The sequence below is a fragment of the Schistocerca americana genome, chromosome 4 (genome assembly GCF_021461395.2).
Source record: "Schistocerca americana isolate TAMUIC-IGC-003095 chromosome 4, iqSchAmer2.1, whole genome shotgun sequence".
Taxonomy (NCBI): domain Eukaryota; kingdom Metazoa; phylum Arthropoda; class Insecta; order Orthoptera; family Acrididae; genus Schistocerca; species Schistocerca americana.
Window position 1 is genome coordinate 207,650,269 of NC_060122.1, and position 15,753 is coordinate 207,666,021.

At 43.8% G+C, this 15,753-nt stretch overlaps 1 protein-coding gene across 1 annotated transcript in view; it reads right to left on the bottom strand.

The window, feature by feature from the left end:
* LOC124613042 (glutamate receptor 1-like) overlaps positions 1-15,753 on the bottom strand; it is a 1,340,173-nt gene that overhangs the window by 172,479 nt on the left and 1,151,941 nt on the right. The window contains exon 13 of the mRNA XM_047141610.1: positions 817-1,271. Coding sequence (XP_046997566.1) covers positions 817-1,271 — 455 coding nt within the window. The remainder of the gene's footprint in view (positions 1-816; positions 1,272-15,753) is intronic.

The following is a 15,753-nucleotide window of genomic DNA, read 5'->3' on the forward strand; positions in this document are numbered from 1 at the left end:
TAGTAGACGAAAGGACGTGCCTCTCCAATGGAAACAGAAAACATTTGATCGCAAGCTCATAGGTCAACCGATTCCTCCACAGGAAAACACGTCTGATATATTCTATACGACACTGGTGACGGCATGTGCGTCACATGACAGGAATATGTTGTCGACCCATCTAACTTTGCTGGCACGGTAGCTCAGCGTGTACGGTCAGAGGGTTAGCTGCCCTCTGTAATAAAAAAAAAAAACTGAGTTAACGGCTCAGCACTGAACTAGAACGGGTGTCAAGGAACATCCGCACCGAACAAATGCAACAAACAAAATCGAACAAAATGAGAACATAAAAAAAACTTGTACACTTGGCGAATGGGTAAAAAGACTCTTCTATCTTGACCGATTTAGGTTTTCTTGTGGATGTGATAATCACTCCCAGAAAAGTGATGAAAACATAAGAAGAGTCACATAAAGTAAAAATAAAAAAATTTAAGTTTTCACTCGAGGGAGGATTTGAACTAAGGACCTCTATGTTCCGTAGCTGCTCACGCTAACCACGGGACCACAGCGCGCCGCAGCCCACATTCCACTAGATGTTGCCTATCATGCGCATGGACTACTCAGTTAGCATACTTTGCTTTTTTTTTTTCATAGTTCCACACAACTTCTTCCTGTTTTCTCGATTGATTTGTGTTCAGTTTTTCAAGGCCTATCCACTGTGTCAACTTATAACTACATCTGAGGGGGGTGCGATGGGGTGGTTCCCTTGTAAGAAATGTGGCAGTACTCTGTATCGTGTGTTTGTGTGCGTGTGCGTGTGTGTGTGTGTGTGTTGACCTGGGGGAGATGTCGCAGCCCTGCTGCATGAAGGCCCCGAGCGCGAACCACAGGCTGTTGAGGATGCTGAAGTCGTTGGCGAGGACGCCGCAGCGGCCGACGCCCGTCACGCCGACGCCCACCCCGGCGGAGACGGCGTCGTCGAAGACGCCGACGCCGACGGCGGTGGCGGTGGCGGCGGCCGCGGCGCTGCCCCCGGGCGGCAGCAGGCGCCACTCGTAGGGCGAGAAGCGCGACACGATGAAGAGCACGATGCTGACGCCCACGTACGAGAAGATGACGCACACCCAGATCTCCTTGCTGAGCGGGTTCAGGAAGCTGAACACGCCCGGCTTCTGCTTCACCGGCTTCTTGATCATGATGCTGATGCCCAGCGACATGAACGGCTTGCTGAAGTCGATCACGCGCTCCCGCTCCGACGTGATCGTCATCGACGCGATCGCGATGTCCGCCTCCTGGTGGCACACCACGAGCAATCACCCTCTGAGACAGACTGACAGAGCTCTCCGCAACACGCACAGACGACCAAATACAATCACATCTAAACTGATACCTAAGAGAAGTCCTTGTAACTGTAAGATGATTCAAATGTCTCTGAGCACTATGGGACTTAACATCTGAGGTCATCAGTCCCCTATAACTTAGAACTACTTAAACCTAACTAACCTAAGGACACCACACACATCCATGCCCGAGGCAGGAGTCGAGCCTGCGACCGTAACAGTCGCGCGGTTCCAGACTGAAGCGCCTAGAACCGCTCGACCACCGCGGTCGGCTAAGTGCAAGAAATCTGCGTTATTAACAGACGTACCGTCAACAGGTTGTTGTGATTGTAAACTCTAGGTTATAAAGATTGTCCGTGAATATACACAAAACACAGACGCAAAAGATTTATTTGTCAAAACCAATACTAACACTAGAAAAATTACACTACTGGCTATTAAAATTGCTACACCAACAAGAAATGCAGATGATAAGCGGGTGTTCACTGGACAAATATATCATACCAGAACTGACATGTGATTACATTTTCACGCAATTTGGGTTCATAGATCCTGAGAAATCAGTACCCAAAACAACCACCTCTGGCCGTAATAACGACCGTCATACGCCTGGGCATTGAGTCAAACAGAGCTTGGATGGCGTGTATAGGTACAGCGGCCCATGCAGCTTCAACACGGTACCACAGTTCATCAGGAGTAGTGACTGGCGTATTGTGACGAGCCAGTTGCTCGGCCACCATTGACCAGAAGTTTTCAGTTGGTGAGAGATCTGGAGAATGTGCTGGCCGGGGCAGCAGTCGAACATTTTCTGTATCCAGAAAGGCCCGTACAGGACCAGCAACATGCGGTCGTGCATTATTCTGCTGAAATGTAGGGTTTTGCAGGGATCGAATGAAGGGTAGAGCCACGGGTCGTAACACATCTGAAATGTAACGTCCACTGTTCAAAGTGCCGTCAAAGCGAGCATGAGGTGACCGAGACGTGTGACCAATGGCACCCCATACCATCATGGCGGGTGATACGCCAGTAGGGCGATGACGAATACACGCTTCCAATGTGCGTTCACCGCGATGTCGCCAAACACGAATGCGACCATCATGATGCTGTAAATAGAACCTGGATTCATCCGAAAAAATGACGTTTTGCCATTCATGCACCCAGGTTCGTCGTTGAGTACACCATCGCAGGCGCTCCTGTCTGTGATGCAGTGTCAAGGGTAATCCCAGCCATGGTCTCCGAGCTGATAGTCCATGCTGCTGCAAACGTCGTCGAACTGTTCGTGCAGACGGCTGTTGTCTTGCAAACGTCCCCATCTGTTGACTCGGGGATCGAGACGTGGCTGCACGATCCGTTAGAGCCATACGGATAAGATGCCTGTCATCTCGACTGCTAGTGATACAAGGCCGTAGGGATCCAGCACGGCGTTCCGTATTACCCTCCTGAACCCACCGATTCCATATTCTGCTAACCGTCATTGGATCTCGACCAACGCCAGCAGCAATGTCGCGATACGATAAACCGCAATCGCGATAGGCTACAATCCGACGTTTATCAAAGTCGGAAACGTGATGGTACGCATTTCTCCTCGTTACACGAGGCATCACATGAACGTTTCACCAGGCAACGCCGGTCAACTGCTGTTTGTGTATGAGAAATCGGTTGGAAACTTTCCTCATGTCAGCACGTTGTAGGTGTTGCCACCGGCGCGAACCTTGTGCGAATTCTCTGAAAAGCTAATCATTTGCAGATCTCAGTATCTTATTCCTGTCGGTTAAATTTCGCATCTGTAGCACGTCATCTACGTGGTGTAACAATTTTAATGGCCACAGCCTTCATCAGCAATGGCAAACGCACAACATTCATACGCACAAGCAAGCACACTTCATACACACATGAGTGCCAACTGCAACCGCTAGGGCCAGAATGGCGTTACCTCCCGAGCTGCCAGACAGATAAAAGAAACAATGAAGAATGAATAAACAGGATTATTAATGAGGTAAAGCAGTTCACAATTCAAGAAACCCAATGCATGATTAGAAGTACGTATATGAGAGTGCAACACAAATTGCATAAAGAAGGCATCCGCATTAGACTCGTTATATCTGTTGCCCATTCTCGGAAAAGCTCAATAAGAAACTGATTAACATGACAATCTACCAAAACATACACCCTTAGATATAGCAATAAATGATACTGAAACAACTCACACAGACACGGCGTGCACGTGCCAAATGTACCTAGACCTTTTTAAATCGTAATATTTTAGCAGGATGGTGTCCTACAGGTGTAATAGGTTTAATACAAACGTGATTATGCAGACCATCAGCTGTTGTGCAAATTTTATTGAAATGTACTTTTCATTTCAGTCCATGTACATTGCATTCTAGCACTGCATAAAAATTCGCTATATCATCTTCTGGTACTGGACAAAATTTCCTTACACTCTCTTATTTTTTGATATATTAAAGACATTTGCCTTAAAATTATATAAACGCTTACGTTTTATGTTTACCTCAGTATTAAGCTAACTACTCCTAGTACATCAGAAACCAAGATGACATAAAGAATTTATGACCAATACCAGGATACGGTTCCTACAGGCCGAAACTTATATCACACTTCATTATACGCTATACAGCATCTGATGGTGTACACATATATATTTTTCATTAGTATATTCTGATATTGTAACGCTAATGCTTCAATAAAGCTATCACTAGACATCATAAACAAACACTAATGAATTCCTAACAATTTCCTGCTACAAAAATTGAAGAAGTTGAGTTTCTCATAAGACTTGCGATGAATCAAAATTACTTTCAATTTTAACAGCAAATTTTATTAAGTGCAGGTTGTCTAACTACGAGGTTTAGTCTGTCTGTTAGATGACATTTGTAATGATCACTTAAAGGAAACACAGATGAAACAAAACAATTGTGTAACCTCTTCAGCTAGTTCCTACCAAGTAACAATTCCACTGTTGAGTATGATACAGACAAAAATGTAAATTTTATATGCCGAGCGGTTTCCATAAAAAACTGACAGATACAGTTACAAAACTTATAAAATGAAAACACCAACAGACGTAACTGTCGACAACAGCGTCTTCCATCCAATAACACAGCAGCTAGCTGCATACGAATGCATGCTAGGGTCGCGATCATTTCAATTACACTAGAGGATAAGAACCATGAAATTAACTAAATCCAACAAAAAGCCACAAAGAATGGATATCAGCCATCCACAATTTACAAACTCCATAACATAAAAAAGAGACAAGTAGAAATGGAACATCATACTTGCTAGCAAGAGACACAAAAAACTTTTGCCATTTTAGTATTTCATTCATTTGAAGAGATGCCAATCAAATTTCTAACCAACCCATAAGATACTGCATTACGATGAACTACTACACAAACAACAAAACAAAGCACTCCCTGCCTTACACTTCAATTTTGCTGACAAACGACTGAGTGTTAACAGTCATATACCGAGACAGTTACTGTTTTTAGGTAGGCGGGACAGGCAGATCGGCTGGCATACAATACAATCAACAAACGTCCGCTAAATGCGTGGACGTACATCACAAATCCGCAATGTCAACTCACCTTTATGACAGGGAACAGAAAATATCAGATATCGATAAAGAGCTCACATTCCGCCAAGTGTCATCCCGAAGCACAGATCGTAAAATAATGTAGAAACCAAAAACGCATAGGCAACAGGTTTTAAAGTCCACTTACTTGCTGAATGAACAAACAGGCGGTGAACATAAAAGACTATTTTCTGTATTAAATAATGACTTCCGCTCAATACAATAGTCGCGCAAAAATGAATAATGTTCATTTCCTTCTCCCTTACACATACCGAAGTACACCCTCCCCTCTTTGTAAGTTCCACCGTCTCCCTTAGCCCCGTCTTGCACTCATCCACTATGCGACACCATTCTCACCCATCATGTCGCCTCTCTGTGCAAGGCCATTTAATCTCACTCGATTAGTTTTTATGAACCAAACAAAACATGAATATTTTGCTTCACAAGGTACTTATCAACAAAAGTAGCAAAGTGTGACAAGTAATTTGTGTCAAACATGCCAAATTACGTGCAGCACAGGGTGTAAGGTAAAAATTATTTTTGCTGAAACTGCTTTGAACGATTTTACTTTGAGTCATGTGTTCATCTTTTTTACTGAATGTAAATCAGAAATTAAAGTGCTTTATTTGAAGACTGTAAAATAGCCGTAAGCACATTATTTGAATTGTAAGTGTAAACGTAACAATTTAAAAAAAAGTGCCGAAATAAACTTGACCTTTAACAACTATCAGTTTTGCTTACATCGGCTGAGATGCTTTTTGGCGTACAACTGTGTCATCCATTGACGTCTAGGTGAAAAACAAAATCAGAAGTACGCCTTAGTGCCCAAAGAAACGTTAAACTAATCCTTCACAATGGAGCTTTAGCTTGAAATTCGGTGTACTAAAACATGAAAATGAAAGATAGGAAAGGAGACGGTGTATTAATAAGGAAAATATTCCCAACCTGTAAAAGAATCTAGTTTTTATAATACTCAGCACTTTACAAAAGCTATTATTCTTCCTTTTTACTTCATATTTAGCCACAGTTACGTAATCTTCACTGAGTCTCGTTTTGTTTCTGAAACTGCTTGAGCACGTTGAGTGCCGCACGCAAAGTGACGGGTGTTTCACCGCCAAGCCAGAACCACGGGATCAGGCATTAATACTGCTTTGAAGCCGGTGACCTCGTGGCATTTGCTGAGTTAATATTGTAGTTGCATTGTACAAGTCTGCCAACTTTTATGCGTTTTATGGCTTTCCACTGTGGCTCTTTTTCCGTCATGCTGTGTATTGTTGGTGTGTTTTGCGAGTTTAAATTATGCACAACGTCTTTCACAACTTAATCCACTACACTCTCATCCGGTATCTGAAGTTATCAAATACAACTCGAAATATAGATAAATTTACGTCGTCATACCGATCGAGAGGTCTTATGTATCACAACATCTCTCAATGAGGAGATGAAGTCGAAAACGGTGAGAAAAATTGTGTACGTAATTGGAACACACAATACGACCTCAATGACGCATAGTACAAAGAAAAGATAACGTCCCGTCTAGCCACAAAATGCATAAAAGCATGCCAACGTGTGCATCTAATCTTCAGAAACAGAACTAGACCTACTGACGTCAAATATTTGCGTAAAAATGGTTCAAATGGCTAAAAGCACTATGCGACTTAACATCTGAGGTCATCATTCCCCTAGACTTAGAACTACTTAAACCTAACTAACCTAAGGACATCACACACATCCACGCCCGAGGCAGGATTCGATCCCGCGACCGTAGCAACCGCGTGGTTCCGGATTGAAGCGCCTAGAACAGCTCGACCACTGCGGCCGGCTGTGCGTAGAAAATAAGGAAAAAGAAAGTACATTGTGTCTCGCTAAAGGAAGACTTTTTTATATATATAAAATCAAATTCAACTTGCAAACACGGAGACAACACATCAGCATCTTCTAAAATCAGCAAAATCATACAATGTAGAAAAGTTCAGTGATATCGTAAAACTGGTACTCGCATGTTCAGTTAATCTCTTTGTACACCATTCCATGTTAAACTTTCCTAAGACACACCCCAATGAAATAACGGCTGCACCTGTGTTTCATTTATTACTAACGTACAAACAAGGCATTTCCGCGTTATTCAGTATGCTATTGTGTGTTGTGTGATATCGACAGACTGTCATATCAATGTATTCGTGAAAACACCTTTGAAATCATGAAACGGTCGTACAGAGAAACATGTTTAAAGTGCAAATATGTACTACAGGTGCTTCACGTGCCTACAACGCGATTTTGTAGGCGTCTGTAAGGCAACGACAGCCGTTTGCGCTTCGCAGTTGAACGCTCTCAAAAAAGCTGCCAAGTGTCACGGATTTATTTCCGTTGACTCAACCGTACGAGTGTCTTGATAGTAAAGAATAAATGTATTAAAACTCCATGTATGACGCGGTTGTTATTCACGCATCTCAGTGTTTATGACGTCATATCTCCTGAAGAATGTGTGGTTTAAATGGTTCAAATGGCTCTCAACACTATGGGACTTAACATCTGAGGTCATCAGTACCCTAGAACTTACAACTACTTAAACCTAACTAACCTAAGGACATCACACACATCCGTGCCCGAGGCAGGATTCGAACCTGCGACCGTAGCGGTCGCGCGGTTCCAGACTGAAGCGCCTAGAACCGCTCGGCCAATGAGTGGTACCGCGAGATAATTTTGTAGCTGCATTTAGTGGCATATGTGAATAATGTCTGCGAAATTTTTTCCGAATATAGGTACAAGCACAGAGCTCCACCTATGCATGCCCTTTCCAACGAAATTGCGGCTGAAATTTAATGGTATTAAAAGCCACGCCGTCGCAATAACGAAACGTATAGTGCCGATGGACATTCAGCCGTTGCGAATCATGGGAGGCCTCATCATTTGGTCTTGCACGGCTAGTACAGTAGGCGTAACGCTTGACAGGCACCTTACCTGGATGCTGCACATCCGTGAGGTCTGGGGGAAAGCAAATGGTCGTTTGAAGGCACTACATCCCCTCCTCAACCTACAATCGACGCTTCCTCCTCACTGCGGAATTACGCTGGTCTGGCACTGACCCGATCAGTGCTAGAACACGCGTCTGTAGTGTTTGGGAACGCAGCCGATATCCACATACGTCGGCTACAAGGGGTGCAAGGGAGAGGTCTGTGACTCACCCTACATCTAAAGCGAGACTACCCAACCAGGGTCTTGCACGAAGAAACAGGGATCCTCATGATTAGGGACCGAATAAAAAAAAGTCTTCCACACGGATATATGAAGCGTTGCGGCAGTCTGACAAATAGGCTCATTACGAGTCTGGGCAACCAGCAGAGCAGATGACGGACCACCAGATGGCCCGATCTCCTTCGGCAATGAGTTAGGCGGTAACAAAATGCGTCAACGCTCGTGACGCTAAAAGGAACTACAGAAACGCTACGGTAAGAAAACGAACATGGTGGAAACGCAGGAACACCTGAAAAAATGCACAAAAAACAGACAGAGAGTACTGTCGTTTAGGAAAAGAGCAAAGCAGGTGCATGCCATTTTATACGCTGTGCACGCAATACTACCGCCATCTGTTACTGCATTTACAGTTCTGCTAACTTACACTCTCCATTGATGAGTAATATTTCTACTTTCTCTTTCATGGAGCACATTTCATTCACACAGACCTACAACTGAAGACTGAGTGTGTCCTCGAGTATTTTCCTTCTGTTTTCCTTTATTTACTGTCTTATCTAGCAAGCGGACTAGTTACATTACACCAGGTACTTGCAGTATGTGCTAGCATAGGAGAGGCACTGTCAACTTTGTGGTTCGTTTTCAATAACATGTATACATGAATGGTACAGTGTGTTACGTACATTTACAAATTTGTCGTTATCTACGCCTATTCTCTGTATCAGTAAACTATTTCTGAACTCGGAATATACACCTTTCAATAAGGTTTTCTTGAATATAAGATAAAACGTTTAATAGACACTATGTAATTGAACATAGGAGTCTAGAAAAATTGACTCTCTCTCAAACAGCATCCACGTAGAGATGCAACTACCCGTCTGTACGATATGTTACGAGCAGTATGTGCTGTGAGATAGTGACAGGCAACGAAACTTCCCTAAATTCTTTCCATGATTTCGCCACATATCATACAATAATTTATTTCCACGACTTTACAAGCTTCTGCAGTATGTAATGGGGAAAGATAACAAGCAATGAGAAATATTATCTCTTTACAAAGACACACAAGATCTTAGTGAATAGTCATTTACACGTATTGATAAATACAAATCCTTCATGGACACTGGGAACAAAATTTATTCAATCTTGGTGGTGGGAACTAAAACCAGACAGTATCCCCTTTACATTTATTGGAGACTACAAGTACGGTTACCGCAATAGTCATTTTGTCATCTCAACCTACGCTTGGTGTACACTGTGGTAGAAATCCAACAACCTGAGAAGCGAATATTAAAGAATGTTGTTCCTTGAGACAACTTTACGATCTCGTGGATACTGCATTTCATTCGATAAAAAAGTACTTCCTTTTGTATCTTTCGACGCCCGACAATTTACTACAGTACTTCAATGTAGAAGTCCGCAAGTCCTACCGCTCAGTGCCACCAGACGAATTACGTCAATAGATTTAGGAAAGGAAATTCAGACGGGAAACACAACTTGTTTCGTTTAAAGATTGCCCTTTATTCTCCCTTAATGTTTTCCTGCATTTCTTTCGCCTTCTAATTCCGTTACTGCAGGATTGCGGAAGGGATGTAGCAGTTCAACCAACCTACGCCAGATGGCAGAGCACGACAAGAAAGAGCACGCCCCTGGCGGCAGAATAGTGAACCGCAGCGGCATCCTAGCTATGTTCAACGGTCAATATTTACTTCCACGACCTCCCATAGATGGTACTAGTTGCCAGTAGACTCGAGGATTTCAGTGTCATTAGTACATAAATCGATTAAAAAGAGGTAAAATACGCGCTTCCTTTATTCTAAAGGAAAATACATTCATACTCAGTGACGTTGTATTCTTTTCACAGCAACATTTTATGCTCATTAAACGAAATTACGCGGCTCATTAAATTTATGCCAGCAAAGAAACAGCTATGAAAATGCTTTTCACTGTTTGATTAAACTATGACAGACATTTTACAATTTGATACTTGCACGAATCGATTCTTGCACGATAGTAAAAGGCACCAATTGTTCCCAAAGCTGCGCGCAAAAAAGCTATTTTTCAAGGAGTCATATCTCGGGTTCTATTCATCAAAGAGATAATGAGTGAATCGTTTTGGATAGCCCATGGCCTAGCGAACATTTCTATATCCAGCCGAAGAACGGACGTACTGTAGCTATCCTAGAGACAGGGTCAAAATTTTAGCATTACAAGGTCCTCCAGCCCAGGATAATTGAGCAAATCTGTTGGTTCTTTTCCGTTAGGTGTGATCTAGGGTGGGCCTTAGATGGCTTATGAAAGCACCATTTATTCTTGAGCATTTCCGAGGAAAACCCCGCAAAATTATGACTTTTTTTGTATCAAGTGTGCCACCCGGTGGATGGTAATTTCTATAATTTCTGTTCATGGTAAATGGTCGACTTTTTACATTATGTTCTTAAGATGATGTTCTATGGAAACTTCAAACTTTTTATGTATATCGTTGTAAGTTGCGAGATCCAGAGATTCAAAAGTAACCGTACTTACGCAGCAAACTGCAAAAAACAGTTTTTAGACATTTTTGTAGTTGGGCCGCAATTAGCTAAATAATTAACCATAGAAAGTTGCTCATCTTGCAACAGTACATTCTTTAGACATTTACCTACAAATGCCATTTCTTCGTTTTCGAAAATCTTTAACCGTTATAAAGATATACCCGAAAACATGATTTTTAGTACCAAAAATACCAATTGTGGGGATGGCTACTTCTATAATTTCTATTTAGGGAAAATCGTCGACATTTTCGCCATTTGTTCTTAAGGTGATGTCCTAGATGAACCTTGAAACTCTTTTTGATATTAACGTCCGTTACCGGCAGCCAGAGGTTCAGATTTACCGCAATTACGCACGTAAAATATGCACATAATTATCGGCCTGAGGCATAAATGTAGCTTAATGAACACATGGGAAGGGTTCTGGGCTCATCGCAATGGTTCTGAGTCCACCAAAGTATGCTTTTGTCGCCATTTTTCAGTAATAAAACTTTACGACGCGTTGTCGCTGTATAATGGCCCCTTCACACTTGTACCCGCTGTTGTGGCCTGGACATTATTCATGGTGCCACCTCGCAGCGGAAGCACGTTACTATACAATTATTTAGTCATATGAAATTATTTGTAATCGCAAATCAAACACTGCATTTTTTGGCGTACTAAAGGTTTAGCTTAAAAATATAAAGTAGTGTAAAGTCAACTTGCTTTGGGAGGCAGACGGCTTTGTGTTACCTTTATATGATGCGTACTTATTTGTATGTTTCACAGTATCTAAATGTGTCGAAGTACATAAATAAACTGTCAGAATTTCTGATCTACTAAATCCGTTTGATGTGAGTAATACACTGCGCTGCAACAGGGAAAAAAAGGGAACCAGCTGAAAAATACTCGCGTCGGAGCACAAAAAAGACGAATGTGCTCCACCCTGACAGAAAAGTCTGAACCAGCTGCCTCGATCCTCTTTCCGCCTTCCTTACCAAAAACTTTGGCATGCAAAGCTATTCGCGCTTTTTTGTGCTGGAAGAGAGTGATCGCGAGAAAGTGACGGTGGAAGAGGGTGGAGACAATGCCGGGGGGAGAGGATAGTGGTAGAGAGAAAGTGGCGATAAAAGAGAAAAACATATGAATGGAGAAAGTAGCAGTATGAGACAAAAGAGAGGAGATACTGATGATCAATGAGAGCCAGTGGCAGAAAAGGGAAAGAGAGGTCGAACAAGCAGTGGAAGTAAAAGAGAGGATACAGTGGAAATGAAAAAGGGAGATGAGTCGAGATCTACATAGGCTTTGCGTATCTGGACCCTCCGCAGACCGGCGAACTGTACCACGAAAAAATTTGCCCACCTTGGCTCATCCCCTGCAACGACGAGTTAGTCTGGTGTTCAAAACTTCGAGCAAACCATCGCCAAGTGTGCAAAGGAAACAACTGCGGTTGAAGAGAAAGACAGCAGGCTGTATGCGAGAAAGAAAGAGATAGTGGGAATGGGATAGAAAAAAAGGGGCAAAGACAATGTGGCTGTGAAGGTGGCAGAGAAGGACGCAGGGTAAGGAAGAGCGAGAGAAGGGGATTGAGACAGTGACAGCGGGGGAGACCGACAAGAAAGAGTATCAGTGGGAGAAAACGGAGACAGTTGGAGAGAGACACACATAGACAGAGGGAGTAACAGGAGATGCAGAGCATAAAGGCGTCATTACAACCAGAATGGTTCAAATGGCTCTGAGCACTATGGGACTTAATTTCTAAGGTCATCAGTCCCCTAGAACTAAGAACTACTGAAAAACTAACCTAAGGACATCACACACATCCATGCCTGAGGCAGGATTTGAACCTGTGACCGAAGCGGTCGCGCGGTTCCAGACTGTAGCGCCTAGACCCGCTCAGCCACTCCGACCGACTCACTACAACCAGAGATCTGGGTAAAATGATTTAGAATGTTCCGTTTTAAAATGGCGCGAATATGTTCGACTACCAAAATGTTTGATAAGGAAGGCGGAATGAAGATTGAGGCAACTGGTTCCCCACTTTTCTGTCAGGAAACTGCGTTAAGTAATGAAAAAGTAATCTACAATTTTGCCAATGTCTTTCTGAGCCTCATAATAACGATTTTGTCCGGAAGCTCCGTATGGTGTCTTTGCATACGATAAGCGCTGTAATATCCCATAAGGATTACGTTATGCAACTTAACAAAGATAACATATTACTCAGTTAATCGCGTCATCAAAAAGTCTAGATCTCAACAATAACAACGCAGTTGGGCCGACGGTCGAGGTGGCCGAGTGGTTCTAGGCGCTACAGTCTGGAACTGCGCGACCGTTACGGTCGCAGGTTCGAATCCTGCCTCGGACATGGATGTGTGTGATGTCCTTAGGTTAGTTAGGATTAAGTAGTTCTAAGTTCTAGGGGACTGATGACCTTAGGAGTTAAGTCCCACAGTACTCAGAACCATTTTTGAGTTGAGCCGAATGATCAGCATATAGACTATGCATTACAGAAAATACAATTATTTCAGAACAATTATGAAAGAAATATATTTCCTACTCCTGATACTGTAATGGCATTTTATCATCCTTGTTCTCGAATGGCAGGCGCAGATATTAAGGGGTTGGGATGTGCTCGTGGACAATATGGCGATCTTTACTTGTAGTGATCTGACGTGGTCGACCGGAACGATTTCGGTTCTACGCTAAAAAATTTATGGTATTTTTTATACTTTGTGCACGTCACAAGCTTATTATAAGCCAGCAGAAACAGTAACCCCTAACAGAACTAGAGTCCAAAATGAATAAGGTAGAAATGCACTGTACGACAAGAAAGGCGAAGAACCTAGAAACATGGTCGGTCCCATGAATTTCATACACGTACACACCATCGGCGGGTATGTGAATGACCATTCTGTGTGAACAGTAGAATAATCACCAAAGTACGTTACTGTCGCTCGTGTCATTGTCTTGTTATCAACCATGGTAGGATATCTAACGGGCGTCAACAGTGGCAGGTGTTGGCTGATGAGAGTGAAGGGCACAGAGATGCAGCGTACTCGTGTGAGTATCTGACAGAGTTTCAAAAGGGACCACATTCCGGATCTCCGTTCCGACGGAAGCTCGAAACATGCAGTAACAAATTTGGCAGGGCATTAGGAAGTGACAGTGGTCCGATTTTGGGCTGCATGGCAATATCAGGCAGACATAGTCGTTTTCAAGGTTCCGGTGTAGCAAGTTAGACCACCACAAATAAGGATCGCCATACTGTGCACTGAGCACATCGTAAACGCTTCATATCTGCAACTGCGATCCGAGAACATGGAGCCGGCCTTAGTGGACGAGCAGTTCTAGGCGCTTCAGTTCGGAACTGCGCTGCTGCTACGGTCGCTGGTTCTAATCCTGCCTCAGGCATGGATGTGTGTGATGACCTTAGGTTAGGTTTAAGTAGTTCTGAGTCTAGGGGACATGACCTCAGATGTTAAGTCCCATAGTGCTCAGAGCCATTTGAACCTTTCGAGAACATGGAATGTACTGCCTGCCACATTGCGTATCATCTCACACCACTGGTCGGTCCGATCGACCGGGTCTGACTACCACGAGGGGAGATCGTCGTACTGTGCACCAAACACATCATAACCCTTCATATTTGCGCCTGCAATCCGAGAACAGGGAATGGAGTGTCAGTTAGACTGTCAGTGACAGAGCACCTCTAGTTCCTGCTGTAAATAAGGAGAGTGCACCATTCGTTTGTTACATATCTATACGAGCTTTAAGCAGGAGCGACTTCTGTAATGGGTAGGAACTGTGATTGCTAGGTGCAGATGCGAGCTGAGTTGGTGACCCTTCGCTCATAGCTCCAGGCGGTGTTGGCTTCCATCAAACAGCTTGAGGCTGCTGCCAAGGTGCTTCACTGTTGGGGGTCGGACCTGGGTATGCGAGGGATGTCGAACATGTCCCATGTGTCCCCTGTTCGGTCCACTGCTGTGGCTGCCCCGGGTACTGCCTGCACTGAGGTTGACCCCTCACCTGTGGTCGAAGGTCTGCCAGGCAGAGAAAGACTTTCAGAGCGGCCGATTGTAGGGCCTCCCCAGTTCGTTTGACGAATAGTTTTCGGGTGTTATCTGTGGCTGACGAAGTCTCTGAGCCGGGTGCAATCGTTCACCCTGTTCCAGAGGAATCTTCTCAGCCCGCAAGATCTGGGCATTCACAGAGTGTGGGTTTGCTGGTAGTTGGAAGCTCCAACATTAGGTGCATAATGGAGGCCTTAGGAACATGACTGCCAAGGAGGGGAAGGAATCCAGTGTGAACTCCGTGTGCAGAACAGGGGGAGTCAATCCGGATGTGGAAAGGGTGCTTCAGGATGCCATGAAGTGTACATGGTGCAGCCAATTGCAAGTGGTGGCTCATTTCAGTACCAATGACGTGTGTCGCTTTCGATCACATGACATCTTCTCTTGTTTTTGGCTGCTAGCGGAAAATGGGAAAGACTGCCAGTCTTGCTTGCGAGATTAAGGCAGAGCTCACCATATGCAGCATCGTCAATAGAACAGACTATGGCCCTTTGGTGCAGAGCCGAGTGGAGGGTCTGAATCAGAGGCTCAGACGGTTTTGTGACCATGTAGGCTTCATTTTCCTTGACTTGCGCCATCGGGTGGTGGGCTACCGCCTTCCACTTAGTAGGTGAAGAGTACACTACACACAGGAAGCAGCTACACGGGTAGCGGGGGCTGTTTCGAAGGGACTGGGTGGATTTTTAGGTTAGAGGGTCTCAGGAAACCACAGAAACGGCGTCTGACTAAAAGGGGACAGCTAAAACACAGTAATCTAATTGTAGAAATGATCGGTATTGTAGTTGTAAATTGTCGTAGTTGTGTTGGGAAAGAACCAGAGCTCCGAGCCATAATAGAAAGCACTGAAGCTGAAATAGCTATAGGTTCGGAAAGCTGGCTAAAGCGGGAAATAAGTCATGCCGAAATTTTTCCGAACGACATAACAGTGTTGAGAAAGGATAGATTAAATACAATTACTGGAGGAGTATTTATTGCTATCAGAAGTGGTTTACCTTGTACTAACATTGAATTATATTGTTCCTGTGAAATAGTATTGGTAAAGGGTATACTTGACAAACGCACTAAAT